Here is a 17,507-nt window from a genome sequence, read left to right as displayed (position 1 = left end):
AAAATATGTTGTTAATTTTTTACTGTTTTAATCATATAAATATCGTATGATACATATTCAAATATTATCAATTTTATTAAAAATTAAATTAATTTAAAAAATAATAAATTATTAATTATTATTTCAAACATAATCATATTAATTATTCTTGAGGGCTGATAGGTAGAATAGGCGGTTTTGAAATTAATAATATTGAATGGATCGCCGGTTGAACCGGTGGTCCCACTGGTCCGAATATTTGATAGGCAAAGAATTCACGCTTCTCGATGCCCACAAAACGAAAATTCTTTCCCCTCAAACGTCAATTTCTTATTTTTAACGCACCAGAAATTTTTTTTTTTTTTTTAAATAAAATTTTTAAATACAATTAAAGACGTAATAAAACATTTTCCAATTTTCTGCGTCTACAATTTTGATATCGCTCTCTCTTTTTGGCTGCAAGCCCGATACTCTCGACCTGGAAAGCAATTATTTTCGTCTTGTCCGAACGGCAAAAACCAGAATCAACGAGCTCGAAATCGAGCAAACTAGACAGAGCAATCCCTACCAGCAACATTTTCAATTTTTGGTGTATCATCTTTTGCAATCTAGTACGGTCCTGCTCTGGTGAGATCACGACTAGTCTAAGACTCCGATCTCAGAATTTCTGGATGTGAAAACGCCGCCGTAGTCCTGGCCAAACCCTTGACAGCCATAATTACCGCCAAATCTATGTGTGGTAGTGAGATTCAGAGGGTACGATTTGTTTCCAGTCGTGGATGCATATTGAGTGGAGGATAAATGCATTTGAGCGGGGATCTAGGGTTTTCGAGCCTGGTCCTTGTGGTATGCCTGGTCTTTCCGCTGATCGGTTTCGTGATTAGACGCAAATGGCGAATAGCTGCTGTAAGGAAGGAGGAGATCAAGAGGCTCCTGGTTTTGGCGTCTGAGGAGGCCGCTAGGGCTGAGCTCGAGGCCTCTGCTAGCTACGGCACCGTTTCGATTTCGCGGGGTTATCATTGCGCCGTTTGTTTTTGCCCCACCACTACCCGATGCGCTCGGTGCAAAGTGGTTCGTTATTGGTATGTTATTTTATCGTTTTCTTTTTTTTTCTGTGTTTTAATTCGGTCGTTTCCTCATAGTTGTGTAGTTATTTCTAGTTTTGCCTGAAGACAATATATATATATATTAGAAAAAGTTTCTAGCTTTTCAGCTCTGGTTGAATTTGTTTCAAGGTATGTTGGGAATTTGGCTGTTGATTCAGCTGTTTGTTCAATTTTTACATAATAAAAGAATGGGTTGTAATGTATATTTATATACATGATTTTTTTTAGGATTGTTGGAAATTCTTTGATTTTGTTTGAACAGTCTGTGGGATATTCATGTTCATATTTCATCAGAATAGTTTAGGATTGAGGGTGAGTTGCAGAAGAGATCGCCATGCATTTTGGTCTGGTCGCAGAAGGTTTGTTGCACCTTTGTGAACACGAAATTGTAAATTGAATTAACCTACATCCGAAGCTATATTGTGAACTCAAGGCCGGCTGAGACATAGAATGCCCGGTTCTATCTTCCTGCTAATTTTTCGTTCTCCATGGACATAAGATGCCTTACTTCTTTAGGGATTAGGGGAAAGCACACGGATTCAACTTTATGTTGATGGAATTTGTTTTCATCAAAATAAGCCCTTCTCTTTCTAATGTTATGCAGCAGCAATTTGTTGGGGTATTGTCCTTTTGGGGTAGTTAGCTGGTGAACTATTGATTGAATTTTGCGCACCTCAAAATTTTAAGGTTGAATTACTTGAAAATGTAATACCAGGGGGATAATGCACATTTATCCTACTTAGTGACTGACTGATGTAACTGACACTAGACTGTATCATGGTTATAAGATTCAGTAAACTCTAGTTTCTTATTGAAAATTCTACCCAGGAATTGCTTGTTTATTCCCAGATTTTGTAATGATGATCTTTTCCTCCACCTAGGAGCTCTGGAGCTCTTGGAGTTTGACTGACCTGACACTTTAATTTGTGCTCTTGTACTGTAGCTCGCTATATCTCCCATTGAGTTTTTTCCTCCTTTAGTGCACCTCTGGGTTCTATAAAATGTATTTTCATGATACTTACTTCAGAATTTGAATGTTTTAGTTCTGGGAAATGTCAAATTATTCACTGGAGACAAGGGCACAAGGATGAATGTCATCCTCGAGACACTATTTTTCGGGGTAATGATGAAGGAAAGAATTATGTTAAGGAAGTTGCTGAGCAAGACCAGCCTAAAAGGTATGGTGATAGACTTGAAAATGAAGACAGGAAGCTTGCAAAGTCAGTGGAAACGTCTACCAGAGAATCTGTGTTGTTTGATTCTATTAACTCTTCTGACATTCGACAAGTTAATGTTGATGGTATCAAGGTTGAGTTCTGCGCACATGAGGAAGAAACAAATTCTGCCCGTGAATCTTCAGTGACCTCATTCTCTAGTTTTGCCACTGCCTCCATTGGTAGTGATTCATCTGATGACGTTTCTGTCTGTGAGAGTGATGATGTGAAAGTTGAGTTTTATGTGGATGAAGTTGTTACTTCTGCTGCCGAATCTTCTGGTACCTCATTTTCTGGCTTCTCGAGTTCACCTTCTGGTAGTGAATCATCTGATGATGTGTCTATCTCTGAGAGCATTGGTTCACATGAACCTGAGAGGTCAGAAAGTTCTTTGCCTGCTGACATTGCCATAGACCTGATGACTACTAATGATATGGATACGGCCAAGCCAGTGTCCCCCAAATTTACTTGTTTGGTTGAGTCTGTCGATAATTTTGCTAAATTAAATAAAGTAGACAAGACCAGATCAGGTGGTTGTAATTCAGAGAGTCAGTGTGCATCAAGTGGTTATCTGAGGGTGGATGCTAGTGGCAAGAATGAGGGATCAGTTGCTGAAGGCCCTTCATTGTCTTCCAGCTTCTGGGGCAGGACCCTTGAATCTTTTGAGTCCATAAGTGATGCCTGTGATGATTCTGCTATACTGAAGCATAATGAAGCTGGTGATAGCATATCTGAATCAGGATCTTCCTTGCGCTTTTCCTTTAGTTTCTCTAGAAGTACTCCATCACATGCACGAAGCTCTGAGGTGCACAAGAACGTACAAAATGGTGCCGTTTTAGCGTCCCTTGGAAACAACAAATCTACTTATGAAGTAGCTGTATCAGAAAATAAATCTAGCACAAGCAGTCGTTTGTCTCTATCTGGGTCCAAAGAAGTTAAGCCTTCATCATCATTAATAACATCATCTCCATCCATCCTGCAACCATCCCCTTCTGTTGGAGGGGTTTCTATGAGTAAGGGTGCTTCAAATGGCATAGTTAAGGATCACTGCAATCCTTCACAACCTCTTAGGCCTGGAGATGTCAGGCATTCATCATCTAGTGCTACCAATATTCATATATCTCCTAATTACGAGGAGCATTCAATTCACGCTTCAAAATGTCCTAATTATGGGGAACGCTCAATTCACGCTTCAAAATATGGGAATGTTACTTGCGCAGAGACTAACTCTACCAATGACTCTCAGGTTATAAGTTCTCCTAATGGAAAGAATGGCTTGAAAACATCTGTTTTGAAAGTTGTTGATCAATTTCGGGGATCTAAGCTGTTGAAACACAATCCAGCAGTGGTTGGGAACGAGATGACTGCTGGAAAATACAGTGACAAGGTATAGCAAATATTCTAGTGATGTTTTACCCCTATAGTTATTTATTCTCAGGTTGAAAAAAAAAAAAATTGAGAAATTCCCTCTCTCCTTTCTATTTTTTGCAGGGTGTCTTTTCATATGAGTTGTTTGTCAAGCTTTATAATTGCAATAAGTTGGAACTGCAGCCATGTGGTCTCATAAACTGTGGTAACAGGTAACGGCGTTGATTGCTTTCTACATCTTAAAGCAGTTGTTAAATGAATTGATGTCCAGTTTCAAGATGCATGTTGACACTTTTATACGATTAGGAAGTATTAGAGCAGCCACAAAAAATATCATGGCTACTTATCTCTGATTCTCTGATGCTTCCCACCAATCTTCTTTGAATAGGAATACTAAATCCGGACCACAGCTTTTCTTAAGAAATCACTGGTTATCAATCTTCAGTTTTTCCTCTCCTTGTTTGTTTCCTCGTTTCCAAAATCTCACCACTGCTTATCTCAGATGTTTTCGTGTTTAGACCTTGTTTCATTTTTTAATTTCGCTGATATGGTACACATGTTTGACATCTGCTGTCACATGATAGTAGATGTCCTGCATAACCGTTCCTGAATGTATATAATACAAATCCCTGTTGTCTTCATCCTGTTACAGAATTTGAAGGCTCTCTTGGACATTGCCTTTGGCTTTTTCTCTGCTTTCAAATTTTCTTCTCTAAGCTACTTCCTTGATGCTGATTTTAGTATAATTTGATTTCTTCTCTGCAGCTGTTATGCTAATGCTGTCCTCCAGTGCTTGACATTTACTCCTCCACTGACTGCTTATTTCTTACAAGGACTTCATTCCAAAGCATGTATGTGTTTTCGTGCTCTCCATGTTGGATCAACTCCCTGTTGAATTCTAATTCGTGCAATTGATTGTACAAAACTCCTAATTCTCTTCCATATCAGGTGCAAAGAAAGAGTGGTGTCTCAGCTGTGAGTTTGAACATCTCATTATGAAGATGAAGGAAGGGAAATCTCCACTTTCCCCAATTGGAATCCTGCACAATGTTGGAAGTCTATTTGGAAATGGGCGAGAAGAAGATGCACATGAGTTTCTAAGGTAAACTGTTTTTTTTTTATTTATATCAAGTTTATTCTGAATTTTTGGAATGTTTTGTTGTTCTATTAATTATATGATTTAGAGGGTCATGTGTGAGCTTGCTAAGGATTTAAGTCGACAGGTATGTCATTGACAAAATGCAGTCTGTTTGCCTCATGGAAGCTGGACTCAATGGATCAGGCTCTCTTGATAGTGAAGAAACAACTCTTGTAGGCCTAACCTTCGGAGGGTATCTTCGGTCAAAGGTATTACCTTAAGAGAAGGTTGCAATTCTCTTTCCTGTGTAGTTTATTCCCCCTTGAAGAGTAAATTATGCCTAAAATTTATTAATTTGTTTCTCAGATAAAGTGCATGAAATGTCATGGCAAATCTGAGCAGCACGAAAGAATGATGGATCTTACAGTTGAGATAGAGGGGGACATAGTAACTCTAGAAGAAGCGCTTCAACGATTTACTAGTACTGAGATTTTGGATGGAGAAAACAAGTACCGGTGTGGCAGGTTTGTGTGGCTACTGCGTACATTGAGCCTGTCAAGAGCATCATTTAGTTCTATAATCTTTTTGGTAATAAGATATTCTTTTGCTGTGACATGATAGTTGATTTATATATTAATCTTAAGTTTTAATACGATATAATTTAGGAAGTAAACTGTTCCAGCAATGCATTAAGGATTCCGGTTTCTCTCTATGGCCTTATGACTATGAGACGATGAACTCTCAACTTAAAATTGTCATGCCGTCCTTCCTTCTTTCTAGCTCTTCCTCTTCTGAAATGGTATAGCAGTCTAAGTAAGGTTTTCTCTTCGCCCGTCTTATTTTTGAGCAGGTGCAAATCCTATGAGAAGGCCAAGAAGAAGTTGCAAATACTTGAGGCTCCCAATGTTCTTACTATTGCATTAAAACGATTTCAGGTAATAATTTGTAATTGAGGGAAATGCTTAGAAAGTTGCCAGAGTATTCTTCTTGACTTCTTAATGCTTATGATTTTACAGTCAGGTAAATTTGGAAAGCTCAATAAACCAATTCGGTTCCCGGAAATCCTGGATTTAGCTCCATATATGAGTGGGACAAGTGATAAATCACCCATCTATAGGCTTTACGGAGTTGTTGTCCACTTGGATATCATGAATGCTGCATTTTCTGGTCACTATGTCTGCTATGTTAAAAATTTCCAGAATAAATGGTTCAAGATTGATGATAGCACGGTACGTTCAATATGATTATTAATCTGTCAAAAATTTCGTTTGGGTTTGTTATATGTGTGTATTCTATGTTCTGTTACCTGTTCATAGTTGTTGCCTCGGGTTGTCTATCCAATGGAATCTTATTGTTGTCAATATGTGTTCATTCTCAACGAATAGCTTGTACAGTTTCAGGAATTGCTAAGTTTTCACTTTTAGTCTGATGTGCCCGCTTTATTCAACATGTCCTGAAACATTGATGGCGATCCATTGCTGACTTGTCTTTTTTATTGTCTTGGCCATGATTTGGTAGGTAATGGCCAGCGAACTTGAAAGAGTCTTAGCAAAAGGGGCATATATGCTTTTCTATGCAAGGTAACATATTTTGGGAGCTTTATGTCTTGGCATAAAATAGAAATTTTTCCAACAATTCTATTGCAGGTCTGACTAAGTTTTCCCCTTACAGATGCTCGCCGAGGGCCCCGAGACTAATAAGGAATAGGTTGGCATCTTCAGATCCGAAAAATAAACCTGTTCTTTCCAGGACCAATGGGAGGAGCATTACATCCAATTCAAAATCTGCTTCCAGACACTCCCCTGATGTGCGAGTTGATGCCAGTTCCTCCATCATTGACTCCCCCACAAAATGCCATCGCTTGCAAAGGATTTTAGAAGAGGACTCCTCGAGTGACAGTTCTTCCCTTATCAGCAGCAACTCTGATGAGGGTTCCAGTAGCACTGATAGTACACGGGATTCTACCGGCACTGATGAATTCTCAGACTACATATTTGGTGATCTTGGGCGTGGTTGGAACAGTTCCTGGAGGAATTCTGATTCAGACACTTCTTCGTCTTCCTCTTCCTCTCCAATGTACTCGAGACACTCACCCCTTTCTGATTTGGACCGGTATGCTTCAGGTTTTGCCGGAACAAGCAAGTATAATACTACTGATGAAATTTCGTCAGTTTCCTCTTCTGAAAGTGTTCTGGAGGGATGCAGAGGGGGTAGCAGGCTGGGGAGTTCAGAAGGTAAGGTAACTGTTCCTCCTTTTCTAAAGTCTGACAGAAATAGTAGGCAGTGTAGAAAGTTAGATAATAGTAATAATAGCTATAGAGAGACTGATTCAGAAAAAGTAGGATGGATTAATCATGTAAAATCGGGTGTATCCTTTAGAAAATCATCCAGGGAAAGAACAGAGTAAAACAAACATTTTGATTATGAGGCGTTGAGTTAGAGGGAAACGCGGGGACTAGGTGAATAAAGAATGCATGACGGGAGTTGTATGTAATTGTGCTATTTGTAGCTGGCTGTGAGTTGATAAACTAAAATCAGCAGTCACCATTTTGATGAGGTTTTCCCGTTTATTTTAGTATTGTGGTAGGTTATAAAACATAAGTCGGGATCTTACGCTGTACAGTGGGAAGGAAACTACCCATGAAATGTAAAACCAAAAGGGGGATGCCTTATCTTAATAAATTTCTCTCTTTTTTTTTTTTTTTTTTTTTTGTTTAAAAATTTTTTTTTATTTTCTTTCTAAAAAGAAATATAAAAAAAAAAAAAAAAAATCCATGCACGAACTGATATAGCAGCTTAAAGGGATACCTAAATTTTCAGTTGTCAAATTAGTTGGTGCATAAAATTTTAATAAAACTCTTTGGGTGTATATTTGACAAATAAAATGTATAAAATATGTAGATTTTTATTCCAAATGTGGCCTAAAGATTTGGAAGAAAAAAACAGTAGACAAGCAAAATAATTGAATGTCTGAGCTTTCCTGTAAAACATGTTTAGTGCTTCGTGGGTCATGAGAAGGAAGTTACAAACTTAAGCATAAGTGAGAAGCAGAGTCAGGGCCCAATCTATCCCAGTCTGAGTTGTTATCTAATGAACAGCAGGTTTATTAGACAGGTTAGGTCCAGTACAAGTTTATATGTAAGTAGATCCAGGTGTAGGTTTTTCTTTTCTTTTCTTTTTTTGAATAAAGGGCTAAATTGAACTTTTTAACTCCCTATAGTTAGTTACGCAAACTAAAGAAATTTAGTTGTTCCAGAAATATTTTTTTTCGTTAAAATTAATATTAATTTAGCCACTGTAGTTTTTTTTTTTAATACATTAATGTTTTAGTTGTTCGGAAAGAAATTAAGACTTAAGTTTTAGTTATTAACACATTAATAAACTAAATTTTTGGTTTTATATACTTTTAACAGAAGTCCATAATTTAATCCAGTGGATCCCAACCAATTCACAGGAATGATAAAAAACCCAGGAAGTTTTTTGTGTTTTTAATTCTTAAAAGAATAAAAAGAGGAGTGAATTGAGATTAACATGGACATCGTGCAAGCTCCTCCTTTCTTTTTTTGTTTAACCGTTGTAAAAAAGAAGTTAAAAATCACGTGTAGAAAAAGAAGAAATGGAAGACAGAGAGACAGGAACACCCACCAAGTACTGTACACCCATAACACAGCTGCCAGACACGACAACTGAACTCACGCCCTCTCTCTCTCTCTCTCGGTCTTTCAGCTTCTTCTTTTATTATGGCGTTATGTACGGGATAAGAGCTGTTGACTTTTGTGGAGACATCTATCTATATATGTATATATATATATATAAAATATGTATAGTCATCAAGATTCGTCAAGTGTATCACAGCCGTACACGTGTACTTTCTGTTGACTAGATGCTCCCAACCCTTCCCTGCATGTAGACCCATCCTGATTCATTTGAAACTTTCGGTCGTGATATTAAAGGTCCTGACCAAAACCATTTTGAACTCAGACGGCGACGCCTTTTATTACCGGTTTTGGACGTGTCTGACTTTCAAGATGGCATGTGCACTGCCCCCGCAGATTTTTAAAAAACAAAATTAAAACCAAGAGGCCAAGATATTTTATATATATATATATATATCAAAAATTGAAAATTAACCATTTTCTAGACATGGTTATGAGAGTTTGTTCAGCCATGCTTTAAATCTTTATTTTGATTTTGATAAGGGACAAAGAGTTCGATTATATATGTTTTTATTTGAAGATTATTTGTATTTTGTTATAATTTATATATATTACATAATTTATTAATATATATTTTAATTTTTTTTTTAAATAAAAATATTAATATTGTAATTAAATAAGTAGCTAAATGCCTGACGACTGCATCCAATGTCCAGAATTTTTACTTGACATTTTGAGACCAAAAGGGCCTGAAGATCTTGCCGGCTTGACTTGATTTTTGCGCTATCATATCCACCACAAACAAGCATATACATATATATAGCAGTAGTATAAACAATAATTTCATTTATACTATTGAAATGAATCAATCATAATAATTAATTTACAAATTCTGCCCAAGTATACTATTGAAACAACTAATTATAATTATTCTTCTATGTATATATATATATATAAATTATATGGAGATGAAGCCCTAAGGTGCATATATTCACAAGCTGCACGGCCAAGATCAAATCACATATATATGTACATGTATACAAGTCGCTTTCAGCTTCCGACTCATTATCACATCATTATATAGATCGTATATATGTTTTTATCACTTATCCCCCGATGCCTCTTGCGGTTTGAAGATTTCTTGGAACATATTACGGACATATATAGAGCATATATACACACAGCTTCGCCTGAAAGGTGAGCTCTCCATTTAATTTTCATGCAAAAAGATAAGTTTCATAAGATATACCATCATCCATATACATACATATGTATGTATATCGTGCCCGTCATATCCGTACGTTAAAATCATCTCGGTAATCTTGAGTTTCTTGGAATTCCATCTTGGGTTGGGTGTACATACTTGTGTGAGAACAAATGAAGATAAGTCGACAGGTGGGGTGCAAATGTGAACTAAAACAAGAAAAGGAAGAACCAAAAGGTGGCGTTCGATTGCTAAGCGGCACGCATGCTCTGCCGCTTGCGTGACCACCTGCCCTTTTCCGCAGTTGTCGTGAAAAATCTATATACATGTGTTTTTTTTTTTTTATAAATGAATATATATAGTATTAGTGTAAATTTAAACTTATTAAGTTATATTTTAGGGGTTAATACTACTAAGAACTATTTGAAAGTAGAAAATTCACTTATAAAGTTAATTTAATAATCCCGACAAAATGGAAGGTAAGTCAATCGTTTAATTAATAATCAAAGTTAGAATTATTACAATATCTATATAACTTCATAATGAAGAAAGAAAAAGTTGGCGGAAAGAAAAGCTGCGGCGGTTAAGTTCGATGATTACAGACATTGTAATCGCTACCAAATATGGTGAAAAAGGGAGACTATATGCGTGTGTGTATAGACATGTTCATATATAATATGTCATGATTATCAGAAAATGTAGAAAAGTTTAGGGAAGTGTGAATAGGAAGGCAAAGAAATATATTGAATAGTCAAGAAAATGCGGCGGAAATTGCAGCAACCATAATTGGTGGCTTTATTTTGGCGCCATACCAACTTGATGAGCCGAGAAATTTGTTGGGTTTTGATTTTGGACAAATTTCAGTCTCAATTTCTGGGACTTTGATCAGCTTTATAACCACATAGCTATACATATATATATACATACATACATACATACATACGTGTATAGTTACACAATCCATCATACCACTTGGTTTGTGTCCATGTTCATGCACAATTCACTAATTTGTTTGGTATGAAAAAATCTATGGTCTACCCCACGTCCGTTCCTCAAACTACAATATATATATGTAAAAAAATTATTCTTTTATATATAATTTGACCCTTTAATCACAGTACATATAACTCTTAATTTTTATATATAATATATAATTTTAATAATATTATTTATGCATTTTTATTAAAAGTCATTTTTTATTGTTAGCTTATTTATTTTTTGTAAAATTTAAAAAAAAAAAAAAAAAAAGGGTTAATAAAACTCATAAGTTGGCTTTGTAGGTCTTTTGTTGACGTGTACATGTTAAACGTATATCAATTTTACATGTTTATATTATTATTAGTATTATCATCAATGACACTTTAGATTTTGTTATGTTTAAACCATCATTGACGCAATCATTATTAGTAAGTATTGCCTTCCTAACATTATCATTAAGGCTTTCCATATCTGGGAAAAGTCTAAAGAATGTAACAACCATGTACTTCATTATTTTCAAATCAATTTGTTTAATTAATTGCTTAAATATTTATATATAAATTAATATTATATCTGCCGATTAATTCACAAAATAATTCAAATTTATGACACTTTATAAAGAGGAAAAACACGCAAACCATTTAATTAAAAATTTGTTAAGCTGATTAAGTAAGATAACTTTTATGATTAAAAAATATATATAAAATCTCAAAATGCAATAACACTCTTGGAAATATTATTATTAAAATAAAATACTTATGGGTTGAAGATTATTAACTTCCTACTTATTTTCAATGAAAAAAATAAAAATATAACACAAATACTACGAAATTTAAATAACAATAATATTTTATTTTCTAAATCAATTTCAGATTAAGTTTGATATTTTTGTAACCTTTTAATTTTGTTATAAGTGAAAATACAAATTCATTGTGCCAGCATTAATAATATTAATTAAAATATTTAGGCACTAAAAAAAAAAGTGAAGTTTAGAAATAAAAAATAAAAAGAAAAAAATCCAATAATAAATTGAAAATGTGAAGGGAGGAAATTGGTAATTAGTCAATAGCCAAACATGGCGGCCAACCAGAGGGCAAACAGCAAGTTGGCATGAGAATGGGACCCCCCCACCACCCTTGCATTCTCATTTCTGCCTCTTAATTATCAATCCCTCAATATATTATTATTATTATTGTATATATTTAATAAAATATACATTTTAGTATTTTCTCATAATTAAATATTATATAAGTAAAATTATAAATAATCAGATATTAAAATTTAATATTTATTATAAATTTATTTTATAATATTTAAAAAATAACTTTGCGTTTCTAAATTGTGCATAATATCTCTCTCATAATTGAAATTTCGTAAAATAATTCAATATTTTATGATAATTATTAATTTTTTAAAAAAATATATTTATTTCTAAAATATTATAATCACAACAGCATTAAATTACTTAAAAGAATTACGAATAACAGAATTTTAACTATAATAAAACAATTAACTCTTATAAAAAAAATAACAAATTTATATTGTAATAAGACCAAATTCATAATCGATTACTTAATTAACAATCATAATAATGATTATGATAATGATAATGTAAATTAAGAACGAAAAACAGAAGAATCAGAAAATAATTCCCCGGGGAGGGGAAATAGAAAAAAAGGGGATTTTTCCCTGGGGGATTTTCACGTCTCTCCCAACCTAAATTTTTTTTCCATCATTAGTTTCCATTTAATTTTTTTCCTTGAGAAAAATTTAAAGAGAAAGAGACAAAGTAAAGTACAGATAGAGATCAGATCATTGAAAGCAAGAAAGAAAAAACCACGTCGAACAGCCCAATAAAAAGCTCTGTATTGAAACTGGCAATGGAGCTTTCAAGAATGCATTGGTTAAAGCAACGTCTATCTCCTCTTTCTTTCCCTACTCTGTCCTCTGCAACTCTGAAAAAGTAACTCGGTTCAGATTCACGCACAACCCTATCCACGTTTCTTCTGCCACAAGCTTTATCATTACGGGGAGAGAGAGAGAGAGAGAGAGAGAGAGAGAGATAATGATGGGTCGAAATAGAATCGCCATTATCATCACCCAGTGATGATGCAGTGCTTCCAGCGTTTTCTGCAGAATGCTCGCTATGTTTTGTTGCAGAAGCTCCATGATGATGATTATCGTTTTCCAAACTTCAAAGCACACCATATACAGACAAGGAGACAATAACCCTAACCCTTCCTCATCCCCAAAAACCCAGAACTCAATTTCTTTTTCTTTCTTTTACACCTTTCAACTGCTTTCAATTTATTTAGTTTTTCAAAGAAATTAACACAGACAGATAAGAAAAGTTACCTCATTTAATTATTAACGGAAACTTTTTAAGATCATGAACATTAAAACATGAATAAGCACGGACTAAGCGAACATAGCGTAAAGCTACGGTTTTGCTAATTATAATTAATCTTTCATTTATCATCTCCTGCAAGCTACAGTTTATATATAGAATAACGAAGAAGAAAGACTACTACATAAGATGAAGTGATAAAGAAGACATCAAAAACTCGAAATCAAGAACAAAAAATTAAAAAAAAAAAAAAAACTTTCAATCATCAAAGTCGACATGATCACTAATTAATCCGAGAAGAAAAAGATAATCGATCTAAATTTATAAGTACCCATTTAATTCACAGAGATTTAGAAATGGAGGAAGCAAACTCAGTAAGGCGGTGGAGGTGGTGGAGGTCTGGCAGTGGGAGCCCAGATTACATCAGAAGGCGCCAAATGACAACTGTACATCGACATCCCGCACGACTCTCCACCTGCTCCTCCGGCTGCCACGTGTCCACTCTCCCCACCACCAGCGCTCGAAACAGGAGGTGACTGCCCCTCTCCTCCACTTCCAGATGCTGTGTTTCTCGCCTCGTCGTCCGCCGGTAGACGGTGATAAGAAGGGTTGTTAAAGCTGGCGGCGATGATGTAGACGGTCCCTGCAGCGATGAGCGCGCCAGCAACAGAACCGCCGACGATCTGGCCCTGGGGGCCGGCAAGGGATATCGCGAACATGTTAGGAACGGGAGGACACGGCGCCGTTTGAGGAGGCAGGAAGGTGGCGGAGATAGAGAGAATATCAAATCTGCCATGGAAAGTGATGGTGGCGCCGGGAGTAGTTGAGGGCTGGCGGAGTGTAACATTAGCGACGGCGCCGGACCCGGTGAGCACGCAAATCCCCATGCTTTTCCTCCGGCAGAATCGCGAAATAGCCTCGACGACGTCGTTCCCTCCGGGGATTTCGAGAATGTAGGGACTCATCGGAGGCTCAAAATCGCGTGTAATAAACACCGGCGGCTTGGGCTTGTTCTTGGACCCCGGCGGCCTCCCGCGCGGCCTACGAACAACTTCGATACTGGCGCCATCTCCCGAACCGCTACCTCCGATGGCGGTGAGACCCTCGACCGGCTTCTGAGCAGGATTTGAAGTAGTGGGTCCACCAGTACTCCGACTGGTATCGTCGGATTCGGATGTATCACGAGAAAGCTGGAAGTGATGAGAGAAATGGTGTTGGTGTTGGTGTTGGTGTTGGTGTTGGGAAGGGTGATGAAGTTTGGAGAACATGTTGGAGGTTTCAGTTTTGGGCTCTACATATTCACCTTTCATTTTCTTTTCACTAATAAGATTTTTTTTTATATAAATAAAAAAAGGATTTTTGTGGGTGGGGAGGATTTGGTTTGTTTAATATATTCTTACTTCACAGTGTATATATTAAAATATTTATGAGAAAAATGGGTGATTGGAGGTGGTGGGGTTAAAATGACAAAAAAAAAGGGGGGGGAAATGGTGGGGAGAAAAAAACAAAGGAGGAATGGGGGAGAAGATGGGGAGGGGAAGAAGAAGAAGAAGATTTGTAAAGAAAGAGACTGGAAGAGGAGGAGGAGGGGGGCTAAGGGCGTGTTTAAAATAAATGAACAAAAAACAAGCAATAAATGGGATACATGAGAGATAAGGAGGATGTGGGTGAGCTTGGAAACTAAGTAAAGACCAGTGGCGCCGCTGGTTGGAGGTAAGGGCAGTGGGGTCCATTTGACAAAAGGGCAAAGAAAGGAAAAAGAAGAAAAATATATATAGGATGTAATTATTAAATATTAAATATTAATTTTAGTACTGATTTTTTTTTTTTTTTATAAAGTTTATATTTTTGATGAGAATATAAATGGTTAGAAATGCGGAGTTGGGCTAAGCTGCCCGACCAAGTTGATTGACAAGGACATGTTGATGTTCTTCTTTTGGGTTATGGGGAATGCTCTTTTCCTGTACTTGCCCCTTTACCACCTCTCCCCTATTTCTCCCTACATCACCCAACATTTCTTTTATATATATATATATATATATATATATATATATATATATATTATTTTAACTATAATTAATAATTTATTAACTGAACAATAATACTTTAGCTAAAGTAATTTACGAATTTCACTTTTTGGGACAATTTCATATTTTTCTTTTAAAAAAAATTCGCCTGAAAATTTAGTATACAGTCAAACCAGGTTTGCCACTTAAACTTAATTCTCTTTATGGTTTAAGAAACTTCTTCATGATTTCGACCAAAAAATTTCAAATCCTGATTTAGGAAATTTAAAATATATATTATTTTATTATATAAAAATAATCTCAATAACAAAAATATTAAATGACAAGATTTTGTGACACTTACCAATAAATTTATTCTTGTTAATCATTATTATTATTATAAAAATATGTATTAGGTATGTTTTTTGCATATAAATTTTAGATTCTTCATCTTAAGTAATATCAGTTCGTAAATCATTCTTTTTTATATAAAAAAATTGTTATGCAAAATATATTTTAAAATAATTGTCTCATAGATTTTATATATTCCTTATAAAATAATCATACACGTGCAAAAACACACACATATATATATATATATATATATCAATTCATGAAAGTTACAAAATGCAAAATTGAAAAGTATAAGATTTTATTTTTTTTCTCAAATAATTCTTCAAAAATTTTAGGTAAAATATCATATCATGATGAAAATTCATAAATTTGAAAAGTATTTCTTTGAGTTAGTAAAGATAAATTCTTATATGTTATAGAAATCAAAATGACAATGATACCAAACACTTGTTTATTGTTATTTTGACTTTTAAGTAAGAAATTAAAAGTATATTATTCACGCATTTAAATAATTAATACAAAATGGTCAAAATAAAATAATAGATAATCATCATGGATAATATAGATACATACATATCTATATATATATATATATTATAATGCTAAAGTTAAGCGCATTATATCTAGTTTGATTATATTTAAATTTTTTTAAAAATAATTATAAATATTTAAGTCTTTACTCTCATAAATATAATAAATTCAATTTAGACTTTAATTTAATTTAGTTATTGCAAATTCACCAACAAATTAATATGTTAAGTACTTAATTTTATTAAATTAAATATGTAATTTTTAAATAAAATATAAAATTTAATCCTTAGACAAGTAGTATTATTGATTTTAAAAAACAATAATAATAAATTAACTTGTTGATGAGGGATATTATAATATATCTAATCGTGTAACAGAAAAATTAATTTATTCTTTTTGCACGCAAATGTCAGTTTTTGGTAAATCTCACTTAAGATTTGGATGGTCCATTATTATCGTAATGTTGTTCCATTAAATATTTATATAACTTATAGTTTAAATAAAAAATATAATACATTGACTTATATATATATATATATAAAGATGAATATATTATAAACATGATTTGCCACGTGGAGGATTTGTTAAGCGAAGCTTTTAAAGCATGCAGTTTATGGCAAAGACAATCTTTTAATCTTTTTCTGAGTGGAAAAAAAGTGGGTGGTTCGTTTAAGGAAATACTTCAGTCACAAGCATAGGATTAATGTTATATATATATATATACGCGCGCGCGCGTGTATGTATGTTTGGATTCAAAGCAAAAAATAAATTAATGGCGAGAATATGACTACCTTTTTTTTTTTCTTAATGACATAAGTTACGACAATTTCACGGTCACATATGAATGCGTCATTCTAAATCCACCACAAATATAGAAATCTTACCGCAATCTATTATTCAGAGTCACAGTAAACCTGTAACCCTACATGTAATATCATAGAGAAAAAGAATATCACAGACTCCCAGCAGACACACTATCTACCATACTACTAGTTATTACACACTCAATCATGCCAAATAACAAAAGCATTATTGCCATGTTCCTCTATTCGCTAGGCTCGGAAATCAGCAACTCCGATCCCGACTCCATCCCTACTTTATCTGTAAATAATAAAAAGTGAATATATACAACTTAGTACAGTAAAAATTAAGTTATAAGCATCATATACAATAATAGGGAACCCAGGGGTTCTATATGTACTCCACCTACTCAACCTACTACCTACCCTTATTAATTTAAAAAAATCATGCATGTTAATTGTGATCGCCCATCGACGTCCTATAATCGTACAAATGCTCTCTCCTGTCACCCTTATCAGCGATCACCAATAAACCGCCTATCTGCCGACTCCTAATAGGCCACACACACACGCAGATACCATTATCACTCGTCACTAGTATCGGCGCCCACCAATAAACCGCCTATCTCTCGACCCCTAATAGGCCACACACACACACAGATTCCCTTCTCACATGTCACCAGTATCGGCGACCTCCAATAAACCACCTATCTCTCGACCCCTAATAGACCACGCACACACCCAAATACCAGTCTTTTCCGTCACCAATATCGGCGACCAAATCCCTTCCCGTCGGAGTCTCCTGACCATCACCACCATCAACGATCAACTTACTTCTTCTAGATAGCGGCAACCAACATCTGCATCCCCCAATGCTACCAACCTA

At 35.0% G+C, this 17,507-nt stretch overlaps 2 protein-coding genes across 2 annotated transcripts; one reads left to right on the top strand and one right to left on the bottom strand.

The window, feature by feature from the left end:
- Positions 1–388: 388 nt before the first annotated feature.
- On the top strand, positions 389–7,444 carry UBP16 (ubiquitin-specific protease 16). The gene is made up of 11 exons (XM_088221615.1): positions 389–1,061; positions 2,129–3,686; positions 3,791–3,879; positions 4,433–4,518; positions 4,616–4,769; positions 4,891–5,014; positions 5,112–5,269; positions 5,596–5,680; positions 5,762–5,974; positions 6,264–6,325; positions 6,417–7,444. Exons 1-11 carry the CDS (start codon positions 781–783, stop codon positions 7,150–7,152), a joined length of 3,546 nt encoding a protein of 1,181 aa, XP_088077741.1. The 5' UTR covers positions 389–780; the 3' UTR covers positions 7,153–7,444.
- A 5,558-nt stretch (positions 7,445–13,002) lies between these two features.
- Positions 13,003–14,538, bottom strand: LOC110818892 (Putative AT-hook DNA-binding family protein). The gene has a single exon (XM_022047921.2). It carries the CDS (start codon positions 14,238–14,240, stop codon positions 13,302–13,304), a length of 939 nt encoding a protein of 312 aa, XP_021903613.2. The 5' UTR covers positions 14,241–14,538; the 3' UTR covers positions 13,003–13,301.
- Between the last annotated feature and the right edge of the window lie 2,969 nt (positions 14,539–17,507).

The sequence above is a fragment of the Carica papaya genome, chromosome 1 (assembly GCF_054855325.1).
Source record: "Carica papaya isolate Zhongbai chromosome 1, ASM5485532v1, whole genome shotgun sequence".
NCBI classification, from domain to species: domain Eukaryota; kingdom Viridiplantae; phylum Streptophyta; class Magnoliopsida; order Brassicales; family Caricaceae; genus Carica; species Carica papaya.
This window is presented reverse-complemented; position numbering and strand designations above follow the sequence as displayed.

Coding starts and splice junctions, on each gene's coding strand:
- UBP16 (XM_088221615.1), top strand. CDS start 781: ATGCATTTGAGCGGGGATCTAGGGTTTTCGAGCCTGGTCCTTGTGGTA. Junction 4,770..4,890: donor GATGCACATGAGTTTCTAAG/GTAAACTGTTTT, acceptor TTAAGTCGACAG/GTATGTCATTGACAAAATGC. Junction 5,015..5,111: donor GAGGGTATCTTCGGTCAAAG/GTATTACCTTAA, acceptor TTTGTTTCTCAG/ATAAAGTGCATGAAATGTCA.
- LOC110818892 (XM_022047921.2), bottom strand. CDS start 14,240: ATGAAAGGTGAATATGTAGAGCCCAAAACTGAAACCTCCAACATGTTC.